The sequence below is a fragment of the Trichomycterus rosablanca genome, chromosome 19 (genome assembly GCF_030014385.1).
Source record: "Trichomycterus rosablanca isolate fTriRos1 chromosome 19, fTriRos1.hap1, whole genome shotgun sequence".
Lineage (NCBI taxonomy): Eukaryota > Metazoa > Chordata > Actinopteri > Siluriformes > Trichomycteridae > Trichomycterus > Trichomycterus rosablanca.
The window spans coordinates 17,448,730-17,468,855 of NC_086006.1; the positions used below are offsets into that span (position 1 = coordinate 17,448,730).

Consider the following 20,126-nt stretch of genomic DNA (forward strand, 5'->3'; position numbering starts at 1 on the left):
ATTTCTGCTCTATCCCTTTTTTTGTCCCCTTTCTCCAATTCTGGCTGCTGCTGTTTTGTGTCTTTTAGTTGTATCTCTGTTTCTGTTATTTTGGCCACCACTTGTATTTACCTTTTGCTCATTTCGTTTGTGACTTTTTAGCTACAGTATTACTGTACCTTGGTTATACATCCTGCAAATTCGGTGCATGTTAAATTCTTGCAGGTGCGGTGTTACACCTGGTGCATCTGTGGTGAGGCGTGACCCGCCTTCATACAAATTATGTGCTTTTGGTCATATTGTGTACATACAGCACAAAGTTAGATTGTTAATTTGGTGGTGTGGAAGGTTGATGTAGAACGATCACACGCCCATGACTGTTGACATCAACAGCTTGGTAAAGAGAGCAATGATCAATGTATTTTGCACTGAAATTAGTCAAATTTGCCCTATTTATATGGGCACAAACAAGTCCGTCCAGAGTGGTTCTGTTGTGACGGCTGAACACCAGCTGAGTTTCCACCAAAAAGGAAACAAGAGGGACAATCAGATGCAAATTTACATTCAATGAGGCACAAGATTTGTGGTTAAAGCAATTATCTGTACTTTTATGCCCCCTGGCGGTCTCAGTGGCATGGCAGATGGGGATAATTCTGTAAATCGCGCCCCCCTGGACAAGATGGCAACACAGCCTATACAAAGTGTCATTTTATCACAGATTTACATTTACATTTGTGGCATTTAGCTGATGCTTTTATCCAAAGCGACTTACAATTATGACTGAATGCAGTTTAAGCAATTGAGGGTGAAGGGCCTTGCTCAGGGGCCCAACAATGGCAACTTAGTGGTGGTGGGGTTTGAACCGGCAACCTTCTGATTAGTAGTCCAGTACCTTAATCACTGAGCTACCACTGTTCCACATTTACATCTAGGAGCACTTACACCTAGGAGCAATTTACAAACCCTATTTCCAGAAATTAACTTCCAAATTACCTGAAACATACTTCCAAAAAGATGGGACAAAGGCTTACACTGATCAGCCATTACATTAACCCCCCCTCCTTGTTTCTACACTCACTGTCCATTTTATCAGCTCCACTTACCATATAGGACTGTAGTCCATCTGTTTCTCTGCATGCTTTGTTAGCCCCCTTTCACGCTGTTCTTCAATGGTCAGGACTCTCCCACAGGACCACTAAAGAGCAGGTATTATTTAGGTGGTGGATCATTCTCAGCACTGCAGTGACAATGACATGGTGGTGGTGTGTTAGTGTGTGTTGTGCTGGTATGAGTGAATCAGACACAGCAGCGCTGCTGGAGTTTTTAAATACGTGTCCGCTCACTGTCCACTCTATTAGACACTCCTACCTAGTTGGTTCACCTTGACGATTGCTCATCTGCTGCTGTTTGAGTTGGTCATCTTTTAGACCTTCATCAGTGGTCACCAGACGCTGCCCACAGGGTGCTGTTGGCTGGATATTTTTTTAGTTGGTGGACTACTCTCAGTCCAGCAGTGACAGTGAGGTGTTTAAAAACTCCATCAGCATTGCTGTGTTTTATCCACTCATACCAGCACAACACACACTAACACACCACCACCATGTCAGTGTCACTGCAGTGCTGAGAATGATCCACCACCCAAATAATACCTGCTCTGTGGTGGTCCTGGAAGAGTCCTGACCATTGAAGAACAGGGTAAAAGCAGGCTAAAACAGTATGTAGAGAAACAGATGGACTACAGTTAGTAATTGTAGAACTACAAAGTGCTTCTATATGGTAAGTGGAGCTGATAAAATGGACAGTGAGTGTAGAAACAAGGAGGTGGTCATAATGTTATGCCTAATCGGTGTATTTACCCCTGTGTTTCATTACCTTTCCTATTAATGAGACGTTTTAATGGTTTGGGAACTGGGGACACCAATTGTCACAATTTTACAAGTGGAATTTTGTAAATTTTTGCTTGATACAAAACTTCAGGTGCTCAATAGTCCATGGTCAACGTCTGATTCTACTATTTATGGTGCATGATTAATTTTAAAAAGGAGACATATCTGGACTGGCCACACGGTACATGCATTCCACGACTATGAACCCATAGGGGTGGCATCATCTTACTAAATTAATAATGGAAGCCCCAATTTACGCCTCCATATCAGTGGTACCTATATGCAAATCACCTATGCCATAGTCACTAATGCACCCTCATACTATGGCAGATGTTGGATTTGGCACCTTTCACTCATAACAGTCTGGATGGTCATTTTCATAATTGGCACAGCAACAAGCTGAACCATGGACCCATTAAACACAGCACACATTGTCAATCTTTTGCACCATCTGAGATGAGCTCAGGCCCTGAGAATTCAGAGACGTTCTGCATAGACTTGACGTCTGGTTTTCTCTTTGTGTAACAGAGTTTCAGGTTGCATTTCCTGATGCAGTGGTGGCCTGTTATGTGACTGGTTTTCAAGAGCAGGGTTTTTCAAACTCTGGGTCGCGACCCTTGGATGGGTCGTGAGCCAAAAAAAATGGGTCGCACAAAAATAATTAAATAATTAAAATAAAAATATTTGTAACAGGCTCACATAAACAGGATTGTTTTTAACAGGCACATCATGAACGCCCCCTAGTGCGGGCTTTATTACAGTGCTGCAGCTCAGATCTGTGTTGAGCCTAGTTGCTGCTGTTCAAACCTTTTATGCAGAATAATATATATATATATATGTATATATATATATATATATATATATATACTGTATGTATATATCAGAGCTGAAAAATGAATAGGTCAACTGCCAAGAAAAAACGACAGACTGAGACAGTGGCTACAGAAACAACTGAAAAGGTGTGCAATCTTCAATAGCAAACGGGAGAAAGTTCAAGAGAAGAAGGCAGTGAGCTACAAGCTAATCGCGTTGCTACTGAGCCAGTCAAGAAAAAACAAGAAACGAGTGCCAGGGTCTATAAAGATAGTTTGGATTTGTAAACTGTTCCCCTGCTCTAAGGGCGGCACGGTGGCTAAGTGGGTTGCACTGTCGCCTCACAGCAAGAAGGTCCTGGGTTCGTCCCCAACATCAGGGGGTGGTCCGGGTTCTTTCTGTGTGGAGTTTGCATGTTCTCCCCGTGCCTGTGTGGGTTTCCTCCGGGTGCTCCGGTTTTCTCCCACAGAGATGCTATGGAGGTGAATTGGAGACACTAAATTGTCCATGACTGTGTTTGATATTAAACTTGTGAACTGATGAATCTTGTGTAATAAATTACTACCGTTCCTGTCATGAATGTAACGAAAAGTGTAAAACATGACGTTAAAATCCTAACAAACAAACAAATCCCCTGCTCTAAAAGTGTTGCCCTTTCTTGTTGTGAACCACAATGGGACCAGATCATACATAGCAAACAGGCCCATCCTTCTCATTAAGTAAGTGAATTTTGTTTTGTGATTCAGTAAACTTACTATATATATATATACTGTATATATATATATATATATATATATATATATATATATATATATATATATATATATTATTATTATATTATTATTTTTATAAATATAAATATTTATATATATTTTTTTTTTTTTAATGAATTAATTTATTTATTTATTTATGTTGCCTGGGTCGCGTGAAAAAATCATGGACAAAATGTGGGTCACCAGAAAAAAAGTTTGAAAAACCCTGTTCTAGAGTACTCCCAAGGCCATGTGGCTGTATTGTACACAGTAGTATGACGTTTTCTCACAGACAGCAACCAGAAGCAAGGATTGAACCTGGTTCACTAGAGCAATGCAGCAATAACACAGGTGGCCACCACCATTCACAGACCTAATTGGCTGTGTCTGTGGGAGGAGAGGCAGATGGAGTTTCACCTCCATGCCTCTGCAACAGTGACATACTGTCTGGTCAAGCAGCTGGCAAAAGCAGTGGAAGACTAGTCAGGGAAGTCATGTGTTAGCCTGTGGTGCTTACAGTCCTAAGCATTTGTCAAATGTTGTCAAAACAGCTCTGACTGCTTAGACATGGACTGCACAATACATCTGAATGATGGGACATATCATAGTGTGATATTTACTTTACATGCCATAGAGCATGGTAGGATTTTATACTGTACATGCCTGTAATAGGTAGAGTCACAGGTGTGCACAGTGTAACATACAACACAGAACAAAGTTGTCAACAAAGCCAGTATTTAAATGGCTGTTTCAGCTGCCGCAGATGAATGCTGCTGAGGTGAAGAGGCTGCATGATTTGAGGAAACGCTACAACCACAACGCCACTTGTTCTGGCCATAAAGGCATGGCAGGTGAGCAAGAATCTGTAGCCAGAGTCTCCTGCTGATCTCTCCAGCACGTGGGCCCATTACAATGCCACATATCATTGTAGGATTACATACCGTAGAGCATTATAGGATGTTATATTGCGCATTCATTGGAGACACTGAATTGCCCTATAGGTGAATGGGGGTGTGTGTGTGTATATGTGTCTGCCCTGCGATAGACTGGCGCCCCGTCCAGGGTGTTACTGTGTGCCATGGAAGACTTGTGGTGCTGTCAAACTGCTTTGATTGATTAGACATGGACTCCACAATACATCTAAATGAAGAGATGGAATACATACGACATATCATAGTTTGACAAGTGGAATTTTGTCCATTCTTGTTTGATACGAGACTTCAGCTGCTCAATACTCTTCATAGTGCATCGGATGGCGCTAAATCCGGACTATAACCTCTCTTCGATACAAGCAGTTGCTACTCCGCCCGCCCTCACCTTTTCCAACCAAAGTTAAAAGTGCGGAAACCTTTTGAAGATCCCTTGTACATAAGGGCCACTTAGCATGGTACAATCTTACCCTTGTAATGACTTCACTCATTTTTAAAACACATAACATTATGACCACTTTTCTAATATTGTGTTGGTCCCCCTTTTGCTGCCAAAACAGCCCAGACCCGTCAAGGCATGGACTCCACTCAGCAGCAGATTCTTTAACTCCTGTAAGTTATGAGGTGGGGCCTCCATGGATCAGACTTGTTTGTCCAGCACGTCCCGCAGATGCTCGATTTAATTGACATCTGGGGAATTTGGAGGCCAAGTCAACACCTCAAACTCGTTGTTGTGCTCCTCAAACCATTTCTGAAGCATTTTTGCTTTGTGGCAGGGCGCATTATCCTGCTGAAAGAGGCCACAGCCATCAGGGAATACCGTTTCCATGAAAGGGTGTACATGGTCTGCAACAATGCTTAGGTAGGTGGTACGTGTCAAAGTAACATCCACATGGATGGCTGGACCCAATGTTTCCCAGCAGAACATTGCCCAATGCATCACACTGTGAAGGCTTGCCTTCTTCCCATAGTGCATCCTGGTGCCAATGAGTAAACGCACAAGCACCCGGCCATCCACGTTATGTAAAAGAAAACGTGGTGATGATGCACTGTGATGCACTGTGTATTCTGACACCTTTCTATCAGAACCAGCATGTCTGTTGGATCGGACCAGCCTTCACTCCCCACGTGCATCAGTGAGCCCTGTCCGCCCATGACCCTGTCGCCGGTTTACCACTGTTCCTTCCTTGGACCACTTTTGATAGATACTGACCCCTGCAGACCGGGAACATCCCACAAGAGCTGCAGTTTTGGAGATGCTCTGACCCAGTCGTCTAGCCATCACAATTTGGCCCTTGTGAAACTTGCTCAAATCCTTACGCTCGCTCATTTTTCCTGCTTCTAACACATCAACTCTGAGGATAAAATGTTCACTTGCAGCCTAATATATCCCACCTACTAACAGGTGCCGTGATGAAGAGATAATCAGTGTTCACTTCACCTGTCAGTGCTCATAATGTTATGCCTGGTTGGAATGTGTATCCTTCACAGTATATATTTATCAGTAATGTGTTGATTAAAATATTTACTATGGTCAAAGTTGCAGTGGGTCTGGTTTATTGGGTGAAAGACAGGAAACAATACTTACAGGTCATCAGTTAAACACACAAACACTCTGCTTAAAAGTAACCTGATTCCACAACCACTCCCAGCAACTTTACACTTGAGAGGCATAAGAAATAGTGTTAAATCAGCCACCACTAACAGTCCAAACCTTGTTCAGCCAGGATACATACAGAATGTCAGCTGGCTATGTAGTAAGTATATAAATTAAATCTTTCAGGCACTCCGGTGGCGCAGTGATAAAACAAACTAGCACACCAGAGCTGACATTTCGAACTTGTTGGTTTGAAACTCGGCTCTGCCACCCTGCATGAACAACGATTGGCCTCATAACTGATGCAATTACGACCTCTGCTGGCTGAATGATGGCACCTGCACCAGTCGAGGGATAATGTGGTCAGGGTGTGTATCTCCGTACACAAAGCTGATCCGCATATGAACTCAGGTAAAAAGATGCAGTCGGCTACTGCATACTTGTCGTAGGGGGCGTGTGTTTATCATAGCTCTTCTCAATCAGGGTGAAGATCAACATCAGTAGAGAGGAAGCGTAATGCAACAGGGTGATTGAATACAACTAGATTGGGGGGGTGCAAAAATTAATAAAAAAATAAATAAAATCGTTTTTTCTTTTTTATCTTTTGTGTCTTTAGGAGGAGGATGGCTATGGAGAGCTTTACTGAGCTGCTCCATAAGCTAAAAGATGTCCATGAGCACGAGCTGGAAGGTAAGATTGAGAGATTGTCATAAATTAATAAATAAATATATAAATGTACAAACTAAAAGCAAATCTGTGATTTGCTAATTCTCATGAAGCTTTACATGCACATGCACTCTGTGTATATGAAACCATACTATTGAAGTGCTCTGGTATTGTCTTTATAAAATAACCATGGACTTCTCAGGAAAATACTTTTCCTTAATGGCAACATATTTCTTTTAAAATCACTTTACATTTTGAACTTTACACATTGATGTGGGCACTGATGCCCCCCTAATACAATGACCAATATTGGGTTTGCACCTTTCAGTGATAACAGTCCGGATAGTCCTTTTTGTCCTTGGCCAGATAACTCATTGTTTGTTCTTTCCCAACAATAAGATGAAACATAAACTCATCTGATCACAGCACATATTTCCAGTCTTTCAGTTTATTTTAGATGAGCCCAGACCCAGATCATTCAGCAGCGATTTTACATAGAATTGAGTTTCAGTATCGGGTTGCATTTTTGACGCTCCACCAGAATGTGTCAAATGATGATGGTTTTCCAAAGAACTCCCAAGCTCATGTGGCTATATTTTTTATAGTAGTATGACTGTTTCTAATAAAATGCAGTCTGAGGGCTCAACAGTTTCTGGCATTGTCCTACACACCTACACAGACCTCAGATAATTTGGAGACTTATGGAATATCTATATGGCAGACTGAAGTGATCTAGCATTGCATTCTTTTTGAACAACTCCCTCACAAAGTGTGACAAGTGGCAAGCCTTAGCCTAGTGGCCAAGGTACTGGACCAGTAATCAGAAGGTCGCTGGTTCAAGCCCCACCACTGCCAGGTTGCTGCTGTTGGGCCCTTAACCCTCAATTGCTCAGAATGTATACTGTAACTGTGATGTAAGTCGCTTTGGATAAAGGTGTCTGATAAATGCCGAAAATGTAAATGTAAGTGCTGAGCCATGACCCCCTTTGCTTTTTTGCTTTTTTAAATTTTCTATTTTTCCCCACGTTCCCCCCCAATTTTTCTCCCCTAATCTAGTCGTGTCCAATTACCCTGAATGCGTCCTCTATACCGGTTCGACCCTTCACTGCTGACTGAGGACGCCTCTCAACTGACATACGCCCCCTCAGGCACGTACAGTCAGTACAGACTGCATTTTTCATCTGCACGAGTTCATACACTGACGGGCACTGTGTACGGAGGGCCACACCCCCATCAGCATTATTCCTCAGCCCTGTGCAGGCGCCATCAGTCAGCCAGCAGGGGCCGCAGTCGCACCAGTTATGAGGACCTATGATCCGACTTTCTAACCCTCTAACCCCGAACAACAGCTGATCGTTGTTCATGCTGGCGCCCAGCCCAGTCGGAAAGGCAGAGCTGAGATTCGATACGATGTATTCGAAACCCCAACTCTGGTGTGCTAGCGTACTTTACCGCTGCGCCACCTGAGCGGCCACTGGTGGATCCTTTTTTTATATCCAGTCATGATACCGTCACCTGCTACCAATTCACATGCTTATTGTGGAGTGTTTCAAAATGTTGTAACCTGAACATTCTATAAACTTTTGACTTATTTTGCTCAGTTTGAACTTTTTTGAGTGTAATACATGCATCAATGTGTTGTAATTCTATTTTGTTTATATTTGCAAGTTACTATTAAGGTCAGTGAAAAAAGAGAAAATCTTTTCTTTGTACTTGTGTGTAAAATAAAGATTTAGGGTAGTTTTAAAATCCCAGATTTTGTCATTCTATACTTTAAAACACCAATGATTTCCACTATACTTTCTGCTATATGGGTCATTCCTGGACCTTAAAACTTTTTGAAACTGAAACACTTTTTATGTTTTTCATGTTTTATTATAAAATGTTATACTTTTACAAACTAATATTGGTCAAGCTAAATTACACATGCACCTCATATACACTGTGACGTCCACCCTGGTACGAATTAGGTCGTAACAGGGTGGACCATAACAAGGTGGACATTCTGACATAAAATTAGCCATTAGCTCGTGAGTGAGCAAAACCATGCTAGCATGCAGTAAGTAAGTGAATTCAGACAAAGAATTCTCAGCTTTTTAGTATGATTATTTTTTAAATGATTAAATCGTATTGCTTTTTCTCATATATCCCATAACAGGTTGGACATGTTATGGTTGACCATGTAAGACTTTTAGGATAAAATGTTGAAAAAACAATTAAAATGAGGAGTTTAATAAGCCACTCATCTTCCACGGTTGTTTTCCCTCCAAAAAGATCATGTGAGCTCCAGGAAATGATGTCAGTATGTAAAACAGCTCTTCATTATAAGAGACAGTAGTAGGCAATAACAGCAACGTGAGGGACGTGTGAAAAACCTTATAATCAGCAATAAAATCAAACTCATAATGAAAAAAAAATCCAAAGTTTAGAGGGACTTAATCAAACCTTTAAAACAGTATTGAAAGACTGAGATATTTTCATGATTAAACCTCATATATCCATCACTAAATCAGAATGCACAGCACTGGGGACATGGGGAACCTCTGGTATCTAACAGATAAAAACAGTACGTATACAGTCGTAGGAGTTGTAGGAATGACCCATATCCTGCATTACAACTCTTCACTATTTTATAGTGTCAAATGTAGTGTTTTATGTGTTTAAATTTTTATTTCTTTTATAGGATTGCATCAGAAGGTGCTGGAACTAACCAATAAGAAAAACTGGTGAGTCCGTATGATTTTAACATACTCATGATGGAAGTACACACTGTTGTATATAGATGTAGAAAATATCTTCCTGTAATGGAAAAAAAAACTGCTGAATTAATTTTACTGAAAGTCTTGTGGTAGTTTAAAAGATAATGGTAGAAAGATCACAATCAGAAATATCCATTTCTTTTAAGAAAATAAAGATTTATAACTCCAAACTTATATGCAGAGCCAGATTTTGTTCTGGGATAGGGAGATTGAATATTTCTGAATACAACTGTACGAAAATAACCTTTGCACTTATACTATAAAGGTATCAAAAGAACATAAGAGAATGTCTTACCAAACCTGTTCTTATGTGGTTACATACGTTTCTAACACCGGAGTTATACATAAAATAAGTAGGCTAATTCTGGTTATGTGGAATCCAAGTGGTAAGAATCACAAACCCTTGGTAATAAATACTCAAAATGTTTTGGCTATCAGAAATCTGCAGTTGTATATTATAAGGCTATTAACTAGTCAAATATAGAGACAAATTAAAATAAAATCATTTAAACTACCAAACAAGTTCAGTTTCTGTCTTTGTGCGATGCTGGGACTGAGATTTTAGTGCACTTAACGTTTTGTCGTGTTTCATATTTACTTTTACATTTACATTTTCTGCATTTAGCAGACGCCTCTATCCAAAGCGACTTACAGTTCTGTGACAGTATAAAGTCTAAGCAATTGAGGTAACTTGCTCAAGCAACCTGGCAGTGGTAGGGCTTGAACCAGTGACCTTCTCATTACTAGTCCAGTACCTTAACCACTAGGCTACAGCGTCCCACTTTTGGATGAGTTGGGTGCTTAGAAGTTGAGCCTGGTGTGGCTAGAAGCAGTAACTGGGAAAAACGCACTTTTGATTGGTGTTGAAACACTCCAAACACTTCTCATTGCTGCCATCCGCTGGTCAAATATGTGCAACTGCATCAGAAAAAGCCAAAAGCAATTAAAGCTGTATGTTTTAAATCACGCAAATATGTAATAATAGTAATAATAATGATAATAATAACAGATTAACATTTGAATCTTTTGTCCTTACTAATAGTTTTTCATTTGTTATATAATTTTTTTTAAACTTAATATTATACTATAATAATTAAACCTATTAGCACGAACACACATACACTATATGGCCAAAAATATTTGGACACCTTTCCATGGTCTTTTCAGTTGTATCAGTAGCCATTCTTCTGACAAAGCTTCTCACAAGACTTTGAAGTATGTATGTGGGGATTTGTGCCCATTCAGCCTAAGGAGCCTGTGTATGGCTGATCACAGCACTGATGAATGTTCCAATTTGTTCCAAAGCTGTTTAGTGTGGCTGAGGCTCCATGACGGCTATTGGACTTTTTTAGAACCAGTGTTTCTTCATGTATTTATAAAGCTAGCTTTGTGCACAGGTGCACAATAATGCTGGAACAGGAAACTGCCTTTCCTAAACTGTTGCTGCAAAATTAGAAGCATATAATATCACTTGTTGTGGCTGAAACACATGAATTCAATCATTACATGGGGTGTCTTAATACTTTTGTCCATATAGTGTATACAGTAGATATTAAATAATCTATGATATTTGTTTTTGCAGTGATGCAAAGAGACTGGAGGAGCTGTACAACAGGAACCAGCAATTGCGAGAGCAACACAAAATGCTGACAGAGAACATTAAACAGCTGGAGAACATGTATGTGTGTGTGTTGTTTCACCCTGTATCTATATGTGTTAGTGTTTGGAAGTATTAGTATAACTATATACAGTATATACATGTGTTTGCAGGTTACGAGCAGGGCTGTGTGATAGGTGTACGGTCACTCAGGAGATGGCTAAGAAGAGGCAGCAGGACTATGAAAGCTCCCATCTACAGAGTCTGCAGCACATTTCCATACTAAGTAGGTTATGATTGATATGTGGACAGATCAGATTTGTTGCAAAAAGCAGCTAAAAAGCCAGAAATGTACTGAACTGCACTTTCAAGTCACATCAGATTTTAGTTTTACCTAAATGGTTGCTATCCATTTGCACAAACATTTTCATCAGTGACCTCTGTGCTGTTATCACTGTACTTAAACATCTGCAAAAATACTACATAGTAGCAGGAAAGAATAAAATTCCAAATAGTAATATTTAAGTACAAATATTAAAAGCTTTTTGACAAATGAATAGAATAAATAAATAAATACATAAGTAAATTGGCCATGAACCTATCTTTCCAGATCCCTAAATGAAATGTGTCTAATAGTACCTAATTTTATTTGTACACACATTTCAGAAATACTTTGGAATGAATTATTGTTTAGTAAATATTGTTTACTTTTGAAAAAAAATCTAAAAACATGTCAGTACTTTGTCATTATGGGTCCTAATACTTTTTTTAATTCACTGTATATACAGTGGATAAACACACAGCAGTACCTGCTAAACCCTTAATTTTATTATTTATTTAATTTATTTATTATTTATTAGGATTATGGGTGGCGGCTCAGAAGGTCCTGGGTTCGATCCCCAGGTGGGGCGGTCCGGGTCCTTTCTGTGTGGAGTTTGCATGTTCTCCCAGTGTCTGCGTGGGTTTCTTCCGGGCGCTCCGGTTTCCTCCCACAGTCCAAAGACATGTGTTTGACATTAAAGACTTGAACTGATGAATCTTGTTTGTTTGTTTGTTTATTAGGATTTTAACGTCAAGTTTTACACGTTTTCGGTTTCATTCATGACAGGAACGGTAGTTACTCATTACACAAGATTCATCCGTTCACAAGGTTATATCAAACACAGTCATGGACAATTTAGTGTCTCCAATTCACCTCACTTGCATGCCTTTGGACTGTGGGAGGAAAACAGAGCTCCTGGAGGAAACCCAAACAGACACGGGAAGAACATGCAAACTCCACACAGAAAGAACCCGGACCGCCCCACCTGGGAATCTAACCCAGGACCCTCTTGCTATGAGGCGACAGTGTTACCCACTGCGCCACCACCCATAATATGTACAGTAATTCGAAAATAAAGTGGTTACCGTAACTAATTTTTTGTTAAGAAGAGCGCATCAGCACAAATTTCCTCACGTTCCTCTGTTTGCTTTTGTTGTTTTCCTCCTGCTTTAGTGGGAGAGATCAGTGCATTAATGAAAGAAAATGAAAGACTAAAAGAGGAGGTGAAGAGTCTCAGAGGACGATTAGAGTAAGTGTCACACTTAGGCACTATTGCTCCTTTTCCACTACATGCTACCCTATGCTATGGTGTTTTTAATATTTTATTCCACATGTAGTTTTTGTTTCTATTGACCTATACTGTATCTGAGTTTGCATGCTAAATGTGGTTACCAATCTAGCAGGATGTATGGGTGGAGCACAGGAATATTTAAATCTCAACTGTTATAGATGGCAGTTATTAAAATTCAGAAATTAAACAGGGATACACCACAATATCCACAGCTTTGCTGCTACTGCTTTTGTTTACAGTTTGCATGGTATATTTGCTCTGGCAAACCCTGCACTGCCTCGGTTAACTTCTCCTATTTTTATGGGTATCCTAATGCTGTTGGAAGTGGACAATAGCACATAAGATATGGTATGGATTGTTCTGGATTTTGATACATACCATGTTGTACTGTAAGGTACCCTGCAATGGAAAAGAGACCTTTATATATGTGTTTTTACCTCTGTATTGCAATAAGTGGGATTCTGAGATTAAAAAGAGTCCTTACAATATTGTGACATCACTTCTGTACCAGTTTTAAAAAAAATCAGGAATAATACTGATTATTAATATCCTGAATAACACCAAGAGTAACTTAAATTCCTTAAGTCAAAATGGACCAGTCAGCATCTACATCAATTTCTCTAAGAGTAGAAAAAAAAACCCAACAAAAATAATAATTTACCACAGCTAATAAGCTCATTGTTTATTTATTAATTTATTGTGTTTTACACACTTTGGTTACATTCATCACAGGACATGTAGTTGCTGTAAGGTGCCCAATATGCTCATTGTTTTCTGACCGCATACAAACTAGTCTGCACCAAACCACAAATTACTATACTAAATAGTATAGTAATATTTTGATGATAAAATATCAAAATAAACATTTCATACAACTACATTTTGTATTTGGATGCAGCCTAAGTCTTTTTGCAGTCAAAATGATTAATCCCTGAGACTTCTACACTTTTAGTTTTGAATGATGGCACCACTGTTTAAAATATGGCAATTAAAAACGTGTATACTTGTACTGTAGTTTAAAAAATTATATTTTTATGTAAAACAAAAAAAGATGTTTGGTAATTATTTTATCGTAATCTGTGTTAGAATAAATTTGTTTTATTCTAAATTATGTTGTACATTCCTGTACTTTTCAGGCAGCAAAACGGTCACAAAGAAGAAGCAAGCAGCCCTGAGGTTAAGCTCTGTCCTGACCCTGCAGCCATGACTCTAACCCAGACGACCTCTGTGCTGAAGAATGATCAGACAGCACCAGGGGGTGCCACTACACCAACAGCCACTGTAAAAACTGAGCCTGAACGCAGACTGAGCTTGGCTCAGAGAGAAGAGACACCAGGTACTCTTTTATTCAAATTAAAGTGTGCTATATGACCAAAAGTAATCCCTTCTAATTATTAAGCTCAGGTGTTATAACCACACCCATAGTCAAAGTGTATACTATTAATGGTTTATTTGTGGTGAAGGTTGTAGCAGGTCTGGTTCTACCAGGAAACACTGGGCACAAAGCAGGAACACACCGGTTAAGGTGCCAGTCCATTCTTGCGCTTTAGCCATCCACCACCCCTGCTGTGTAGACATGACCGATCGAACCACTGAGATTCCGGATCAAAGTGGCAGTTGTAGCCTCGCAGTTAAGGTACTGGACTAGTATTTAAAAGGTTGCTGGTTTAAGACCCACCACTGCCAGGTTGCCACTGTTGGGCCCTTGAGCAAGACCCTGAACCCTCACTTGTTTATACAATATACCATCACAGTTCTGTAAGTCGTTTTGGATAAAAGCGTCTGCTAAATGCCAAAAATGTAAGTGTAATGTGAATGGATGTCAGTGGTAGTGCGTTAGCGTAATAGACTGCTGTACCACTACGATAATAATAATTTATGTTTGGTAAATTATGCCATTATGTTTAAAGCAACTCCAGTGGCTTGCACAGAGCCCTGACCTCAACCCCACTGAACACCTTGGAGGAAGTAAAACGTTTATCACAAATGACTTTTGACTAAATGGGCACAAACCTTCATGAATCTTGTAATACAGACTGTTATAGTAGCAATGTAGGGGCTGACTCCCTATTAAAGCCTTTGATTTTGGAATGGACTGTCCAACAAGCTTATTGTGAGGTGTCCACATACTTTTGGCCATATATTGTATATCACTTTGTTATTTTGAATCTTTTGTATTATAAATTAACTTCCTGTTTTGTTTGTTTTTTTGCTTGTTTTCTTTGTGTGTCATTGTATGTCATTGTATGCAGACAAAGCATCTGAGCATAAGCTGGTACAGGGGTGGAGTGGAACACCGAATTTTGTAAGTGATCATTTATGTCAGTCTTATTAAATATTAAATATATATAAAAACTATAAAAATCCATTTAGGTACACTAACAAGTGCAGGACAAGGGTAACAATCCATTGCAGGGTTACACACACTCATTCACTTATACAGGTGTGCCTGAAGAAAACCTACACAGGCAGGGGAAGAGTATATGATACTCAACCCTAGGTCCTTAGGTCCTATAAACCACATCACCATTCTACCCTAATAAGTACTAATATATTACTATTCAAAATGAACGAAAAAACCCTAACCCTAACCCTAACCCTCCCTGCAAAATTAACTACTCTAAAACAAAGTTCAGGTGGCGCAGTGGTAAAATACGCTAGCACACCAGAGCTGGGATTTCGAATACATCAGCTCTGCTGTTCAGCTGGGCTGGGCGGCCACATGAACAACCATTGGCTGTTGTTCAGAGGGTGGGACAAGCCGGACCAGGGTTCCTCATAACTGGTGCAGTTATGACCTCTGCTGGCCGACTGATGGTGCCTGTGCAGAGTTGAGGAATAATGCTGATCAGGGTGTGGCTCTCCGTACACAAGGCTGATCCGCATATGAACTCGCCTCGTTCAGGTGGAAAGATGCAGTCGGTATTGCACACGTGTCGGAGGGGACGTGTGTCAGTTGCGAAGCTTCTCAGTCAGCAGTGGGGGGTTGTATCAGTAGAGGTGAAGCGTAATGCAATCAGGGTAATTGGATACGACTAGATTAGGGGAGAGGGAAAGAAACAAGTGTAATTTTAATAGTAGTTTAATGTGATAGAAATGAGTATCTACTTCAGAAAAGTACAGGGTGTACCATACTTTGCCCCTTAAAAATTCAATGCAAAAATAATGGCAACTCATATTTCAATCCACCAATACCAATCAACGTTTACAGACTTAATACCAGCAAAAAACAGCTGTTATTAACAGCTCTGAGAAGGCTTACATCTTTCAAATGAACAAAATAACATCTTATCACATATGTAACTGGATGGATGGATGGATGGATGGATGGATAGATACTTACATGTCTTTTTACCAATGCTCTAATGGGGAAATTAAAAGGAAACCAGCTGTTCTTGTGAAAGGGAATTTTTTTTTTTTCCATTGTTGCCTAACAACACTTGCTCAACAGCCCAAGGTCTGCCGTATATTGTGCTTTAACATTAAAACCACCTCCTTGTTTCTACACTCACTGTCCATTTTATCAGCTCCACTTACCATATAGAAGCACTTTGTAGTTCTACAACTACTGACTGTAGTCCACCTGTTTCTTTGCATACTTTTTTAGACTGCTTTCACCCTGTTCTTTATTGATCAGGACCACCACAGAGCAGTTATTATTTGGGTGGTGGATCATTCTCAGCACTGCAGTGACACTGACATGGTGGTGGTGTGTTGGTGTGTGTTGTGCTGGTATGAGTGGATTAGACACAGCAGCACTGCTGGAGTTTTTAAATACCGTGTCCACTCTATTAGACACGCCTACCTAGTTGGTCCACCCTGTAGATGTAAAGTCAGAGACGATCGCACATCTATTGCTCTTGTTTGAGTTGGTCATCTTCTAGACATTTATCAGTGGTCACAGGGTGCTGTTGGCTGGATATATTTTTGGTTGGTGGACTATTCTCAGTCCAGCAGTGACAGTGAGGTGTTTAAAAACTTCATCAGCATTGCTGTGTCTGATCCACTGATCACTGCAGTGCTGAGCATGACCCACCATCCATGCAATACCTACTCTGTAGTGGTCCTGGAAGTCCTGACCATTGAAGAACAGCATGAAAGGGGGCTAACAAAGCATGCAGAGAAACAGATGGACTACAGTCAGTAATTGTAGAACTACAAAGTGCTTCTATATGGTAAGTGGAGCTGATAAAATGGACAGTGTGTGTAGAAACAAGGAGGTGGTTTTAATGTTACGGCTGATCAATGTACATGACTTGTTTACGATATGATAACATGACAGGTCTGGACTGCAGGCAAGCTAGTCTCAGTCTAGCACCTGCATTCTTTTACTAACCTGTAGCCTGGGATTTTTATGCTGAAACAGATATCAATGCTGGCTTCACAGATGCCATTGGTACTACCATACCTTCATACCACTCCCTATGAACTCTGCATGTATAGTAGTAAAGAACAGTAGTAAAGGTTGAGTTAAACTCAACAGACGAGAACAGACGTTCTCACTGTGCATCAGTCCATCGTAGATGAGCTTGACCTCAGAGACGTTGATGGCCTAACCAAGCCAGCGTTAATGCCTAGGGGAATTTTGTGTATTTTGTTTATCATGTATTTTGTAGCATATAACTTATACAACTGAAAGACCTTCAGTATGGACCCTCAGAGCATTCAGGAAACAGCATTTGTTACCAACAATAGAGTACCATGCTTACACAATGTCTGTTATATAAATGGCAGGCTACATTCTGCACATGTTAGTAAGAGAATGCAGGTGCTAGACTTAGGCTTGCTTGTCTGCAGACCAAACCCATCGTCATCTTATTGTAAAAGAGTCATGCATTATACAGCACAGTATACAGCAGATATCAGACTGTTGAGCAACTGTTATGTTAAGCAAGAATGGAAAAAATTACTCTTTCACAAGAACAGCTGAAAGAACAGCTGAATTCCTCATTTCCTCATTAGAACATAGTTAAAATAACAAGTACGTATATGTCTATCTAGACACACCCACACACACACACCACTTGCATAGTGGTGACCATTTACTGTCAAGGTTACAGTCATTCAGTATTGATTTTGCAGAGATTTTCCAGTCATATACTGTCCCATTCCAACTTTCTTATAATGTGTTGCATGCTTTAATTATGATTTAGTGTGTATTGTTTCTACACTCACTGTCCACTTTGTAGTTCTACAATTACTAACTGTAGTCCATCTGTTTCTCTGCATGCTTTGTTAGCCCCCTTTCATGCTGTTCTTTAATGGTCAGGACCCCCACAGGACCACCACAAAGTACGTATTATTTGGGTGGTGGATCATTCTCAGCACTGCAGTGACACTGACATGGTGGTGGTGTGTTAGTGTGTGTTGTGCTGGTATGAGTGAATAAGACACTGCAGCGCTGATGGAGTTTTTAAACACCTCACTGTCACTGCTGGACTGAGAATAGTCCACCAACCAAAAATATCCAGCCAACAGCGCCCTGTGGGCAGCGTCCTGTGACCACTAATGAAGGTCTAGAAGATGACCAACTCAAATAGCAGCAATAGACTTTACATCTACAGGTTGGACCAACTAGGTAGGAGTGTCTAATAGAGTGGACAGTGAGTGGACACGGTATTTAAAAACTCCAGTAGCGCTGCTGTGTCTGATCCACTCATACCACCACAACACACACTAGCAAACCACCACCATGTCAGTGTCACTGCAGTGCTGACAATGATCCACCACCTAAATAATACCTGCTCTGTAGTGGTCCTGTGGGGGTCATGACCCTTAAAGAACAGGGTAAAAGCAGGCTAACAAAGCATGCAGAGACACAGATGACTACAGTCAGTAATTGTAGAACTACAAAGTGCTTCTATATTGTAAGTGAAGCCGATAAAAATGGGAGAAATTGCATGAATAAAGAGAAAGGACAGGGACCAGAAACTCACCCCTAAGAAGCCTATCATCTTAGGATTTTTTATTGTTGCCCCCCTCCAATATGTCCTCAAAGAGGTCATACAACAGGCTCAGAGGAGGAGCTTGATCCTGGTAATGGCACCCTTGGCAAACTTTCCATCCCCACCACTGTTATTGTCACCACATCTGCTACAGGTACACACTTCAACATTTTCAGGCCACATTCCGGAGTATGTTCAATCATCCCAGGTTTGTGCCTACAACAAGGACCTTCGTACTTGTCCTGCAACCCTCTTGCTTCCCCTCCACATTATGTCTCATCCTTCCCCTTTGGTTCCACTTTAGTCAGGCAAAAATGGAAATAGTTTAAGATTAAAAATAACATTGTTGGGTCTGATACATAATAAAAAGGCAGGTAGGTGACCACATCAGGTTCCACTTCTGTCAGCCAACAAGAGGAAACGGGTCAAGACTAAAGGCATTGCATTGGTTAGGCATGTAATAGGCACAATTGGCCATGTCTGTGGGAGGGAGGGTAGACAGAAGTTTTCTTTATTGCTTCTGCAGAAATGCATTTTCTGCTGTTTAGTCGTGTTGCCTGTATTAGTGTTGGATGTTTAAAAGGGGGCCCACATTGGGGCCCTAATACCCATTCAAGCCATGTAACAAAGCACAAGTCTTCGCAAACCGTTTAAATGATCATGACAGCGACATCAGACAGTGACTTCAGTGTTCTGGCCTCCCCAGTCACTAGATCTAAATCCATTTGGATATCTTTGCATCTTTGCAACCAATATATAACATTAAAACCACCTCCTTGTTTCTACACTCACTGTCCATTTTATCAGCTCCACTTACCATATAGAAGCACTTTGTAGTTCTACAATTGCTGACCGTAGTCCCATTGTTTCTCTACATACTTTTTTAACCTGCTTTCACGACCTGTGGTCAGGACCACAACAGGGCCACCACAGAGTAGGTATAATTTAGGTGGTGGATCATTCTCAGCACTGCAGTGACACAGACATGGTGGTGTGTGTGTTGTTCTGGTATGAGTGGATCAGACACAGCAGCACTGCTGGAGTTTTTAAATACCGTGTCCACTCACTGTCCACTCTATTAGACACTCCTACCTAGTTGGTCCACCCTGTAGATGTAAAGTCAGAGACGATCACTCATCTATTGCTGCTGTTTGAGTTGGTCATCTTCTAGCTGATCAAAAATTCATCAGTGGTCACAGGATGCTGCCCACATGGTATTTTTGGTTGGTGGACTATTCTCAGTCCAGCAATGACAGTGAGGTGTTTAAAAACTCCAGCAGCAATGCTGTGTCTTATCCACTCATACCAGCACAACACACACTAACACACCACCACCATGTCAGTGTCACTGCAGTGCTGGAATGATCCACCACCCAAATAATACCTGCTCTGTAGAGTCCTGACCACTGAAGAACAGGGTGCTAAGAAAGGGGGCTAACAAAGCATGCAGAGAAACAAATGGACTACAGTCAGTAATTGTAGAACTACAAAGTGCTTCTATATGGTAAGTGAAGCCGATAAAATGGACAGTGAGTGTAGAAACAAGGAGGTGGTTTTAGTGGCTGATCTGTGTATATCATCTTTTGAAAT

General features: G+C 40.5%; 1 protein-coding gene across 1 annotated transcript in view; it reads left to right on the plus strand.

The window, feature by feature from the left end:
• The first annotated feature begins 6,579 nt into the window (after positions 1 to 6,579).
• rbbp8l (retinoblastoma binding protein 8-like) overlaps positions 6,580 to 20,126 on the plus strand; it is a 28,779-nt gene continuing 15,232 nt past the window's right edge. Inside the window, exons 1-7 of the mRNA XM_063015618.1 lie at positions 6,580 to 6,646; positions 9,306 to 9,348; positions 10,964 to 11,059; positions 11,152 to 11,264; positions 12,474 to 12,549; positions 13,728 to 13,927; positions 14,844 to 14,896. Coding sequence (XP_062871688.1) covers positions 6,580 to 6,646; positions 9,306 to 9,348; positions 10,964 to 11,059; positions 11,152 to 11,264; positions 12,474 to 12,549; positions 13,728 to 13,927; positions 14,844 to 14,896 — 648 coding nt within the window. The remainder of the gene's footprint in view (positions 6,647 to 9,305; positions 9,349 to 10,963; positions 11,060 to 11,151; positions 11,265 to 12,473; positions 12,550 to 13,727; positions 13,928 to 14,843; positions 14,897 to 20,126) is intronic.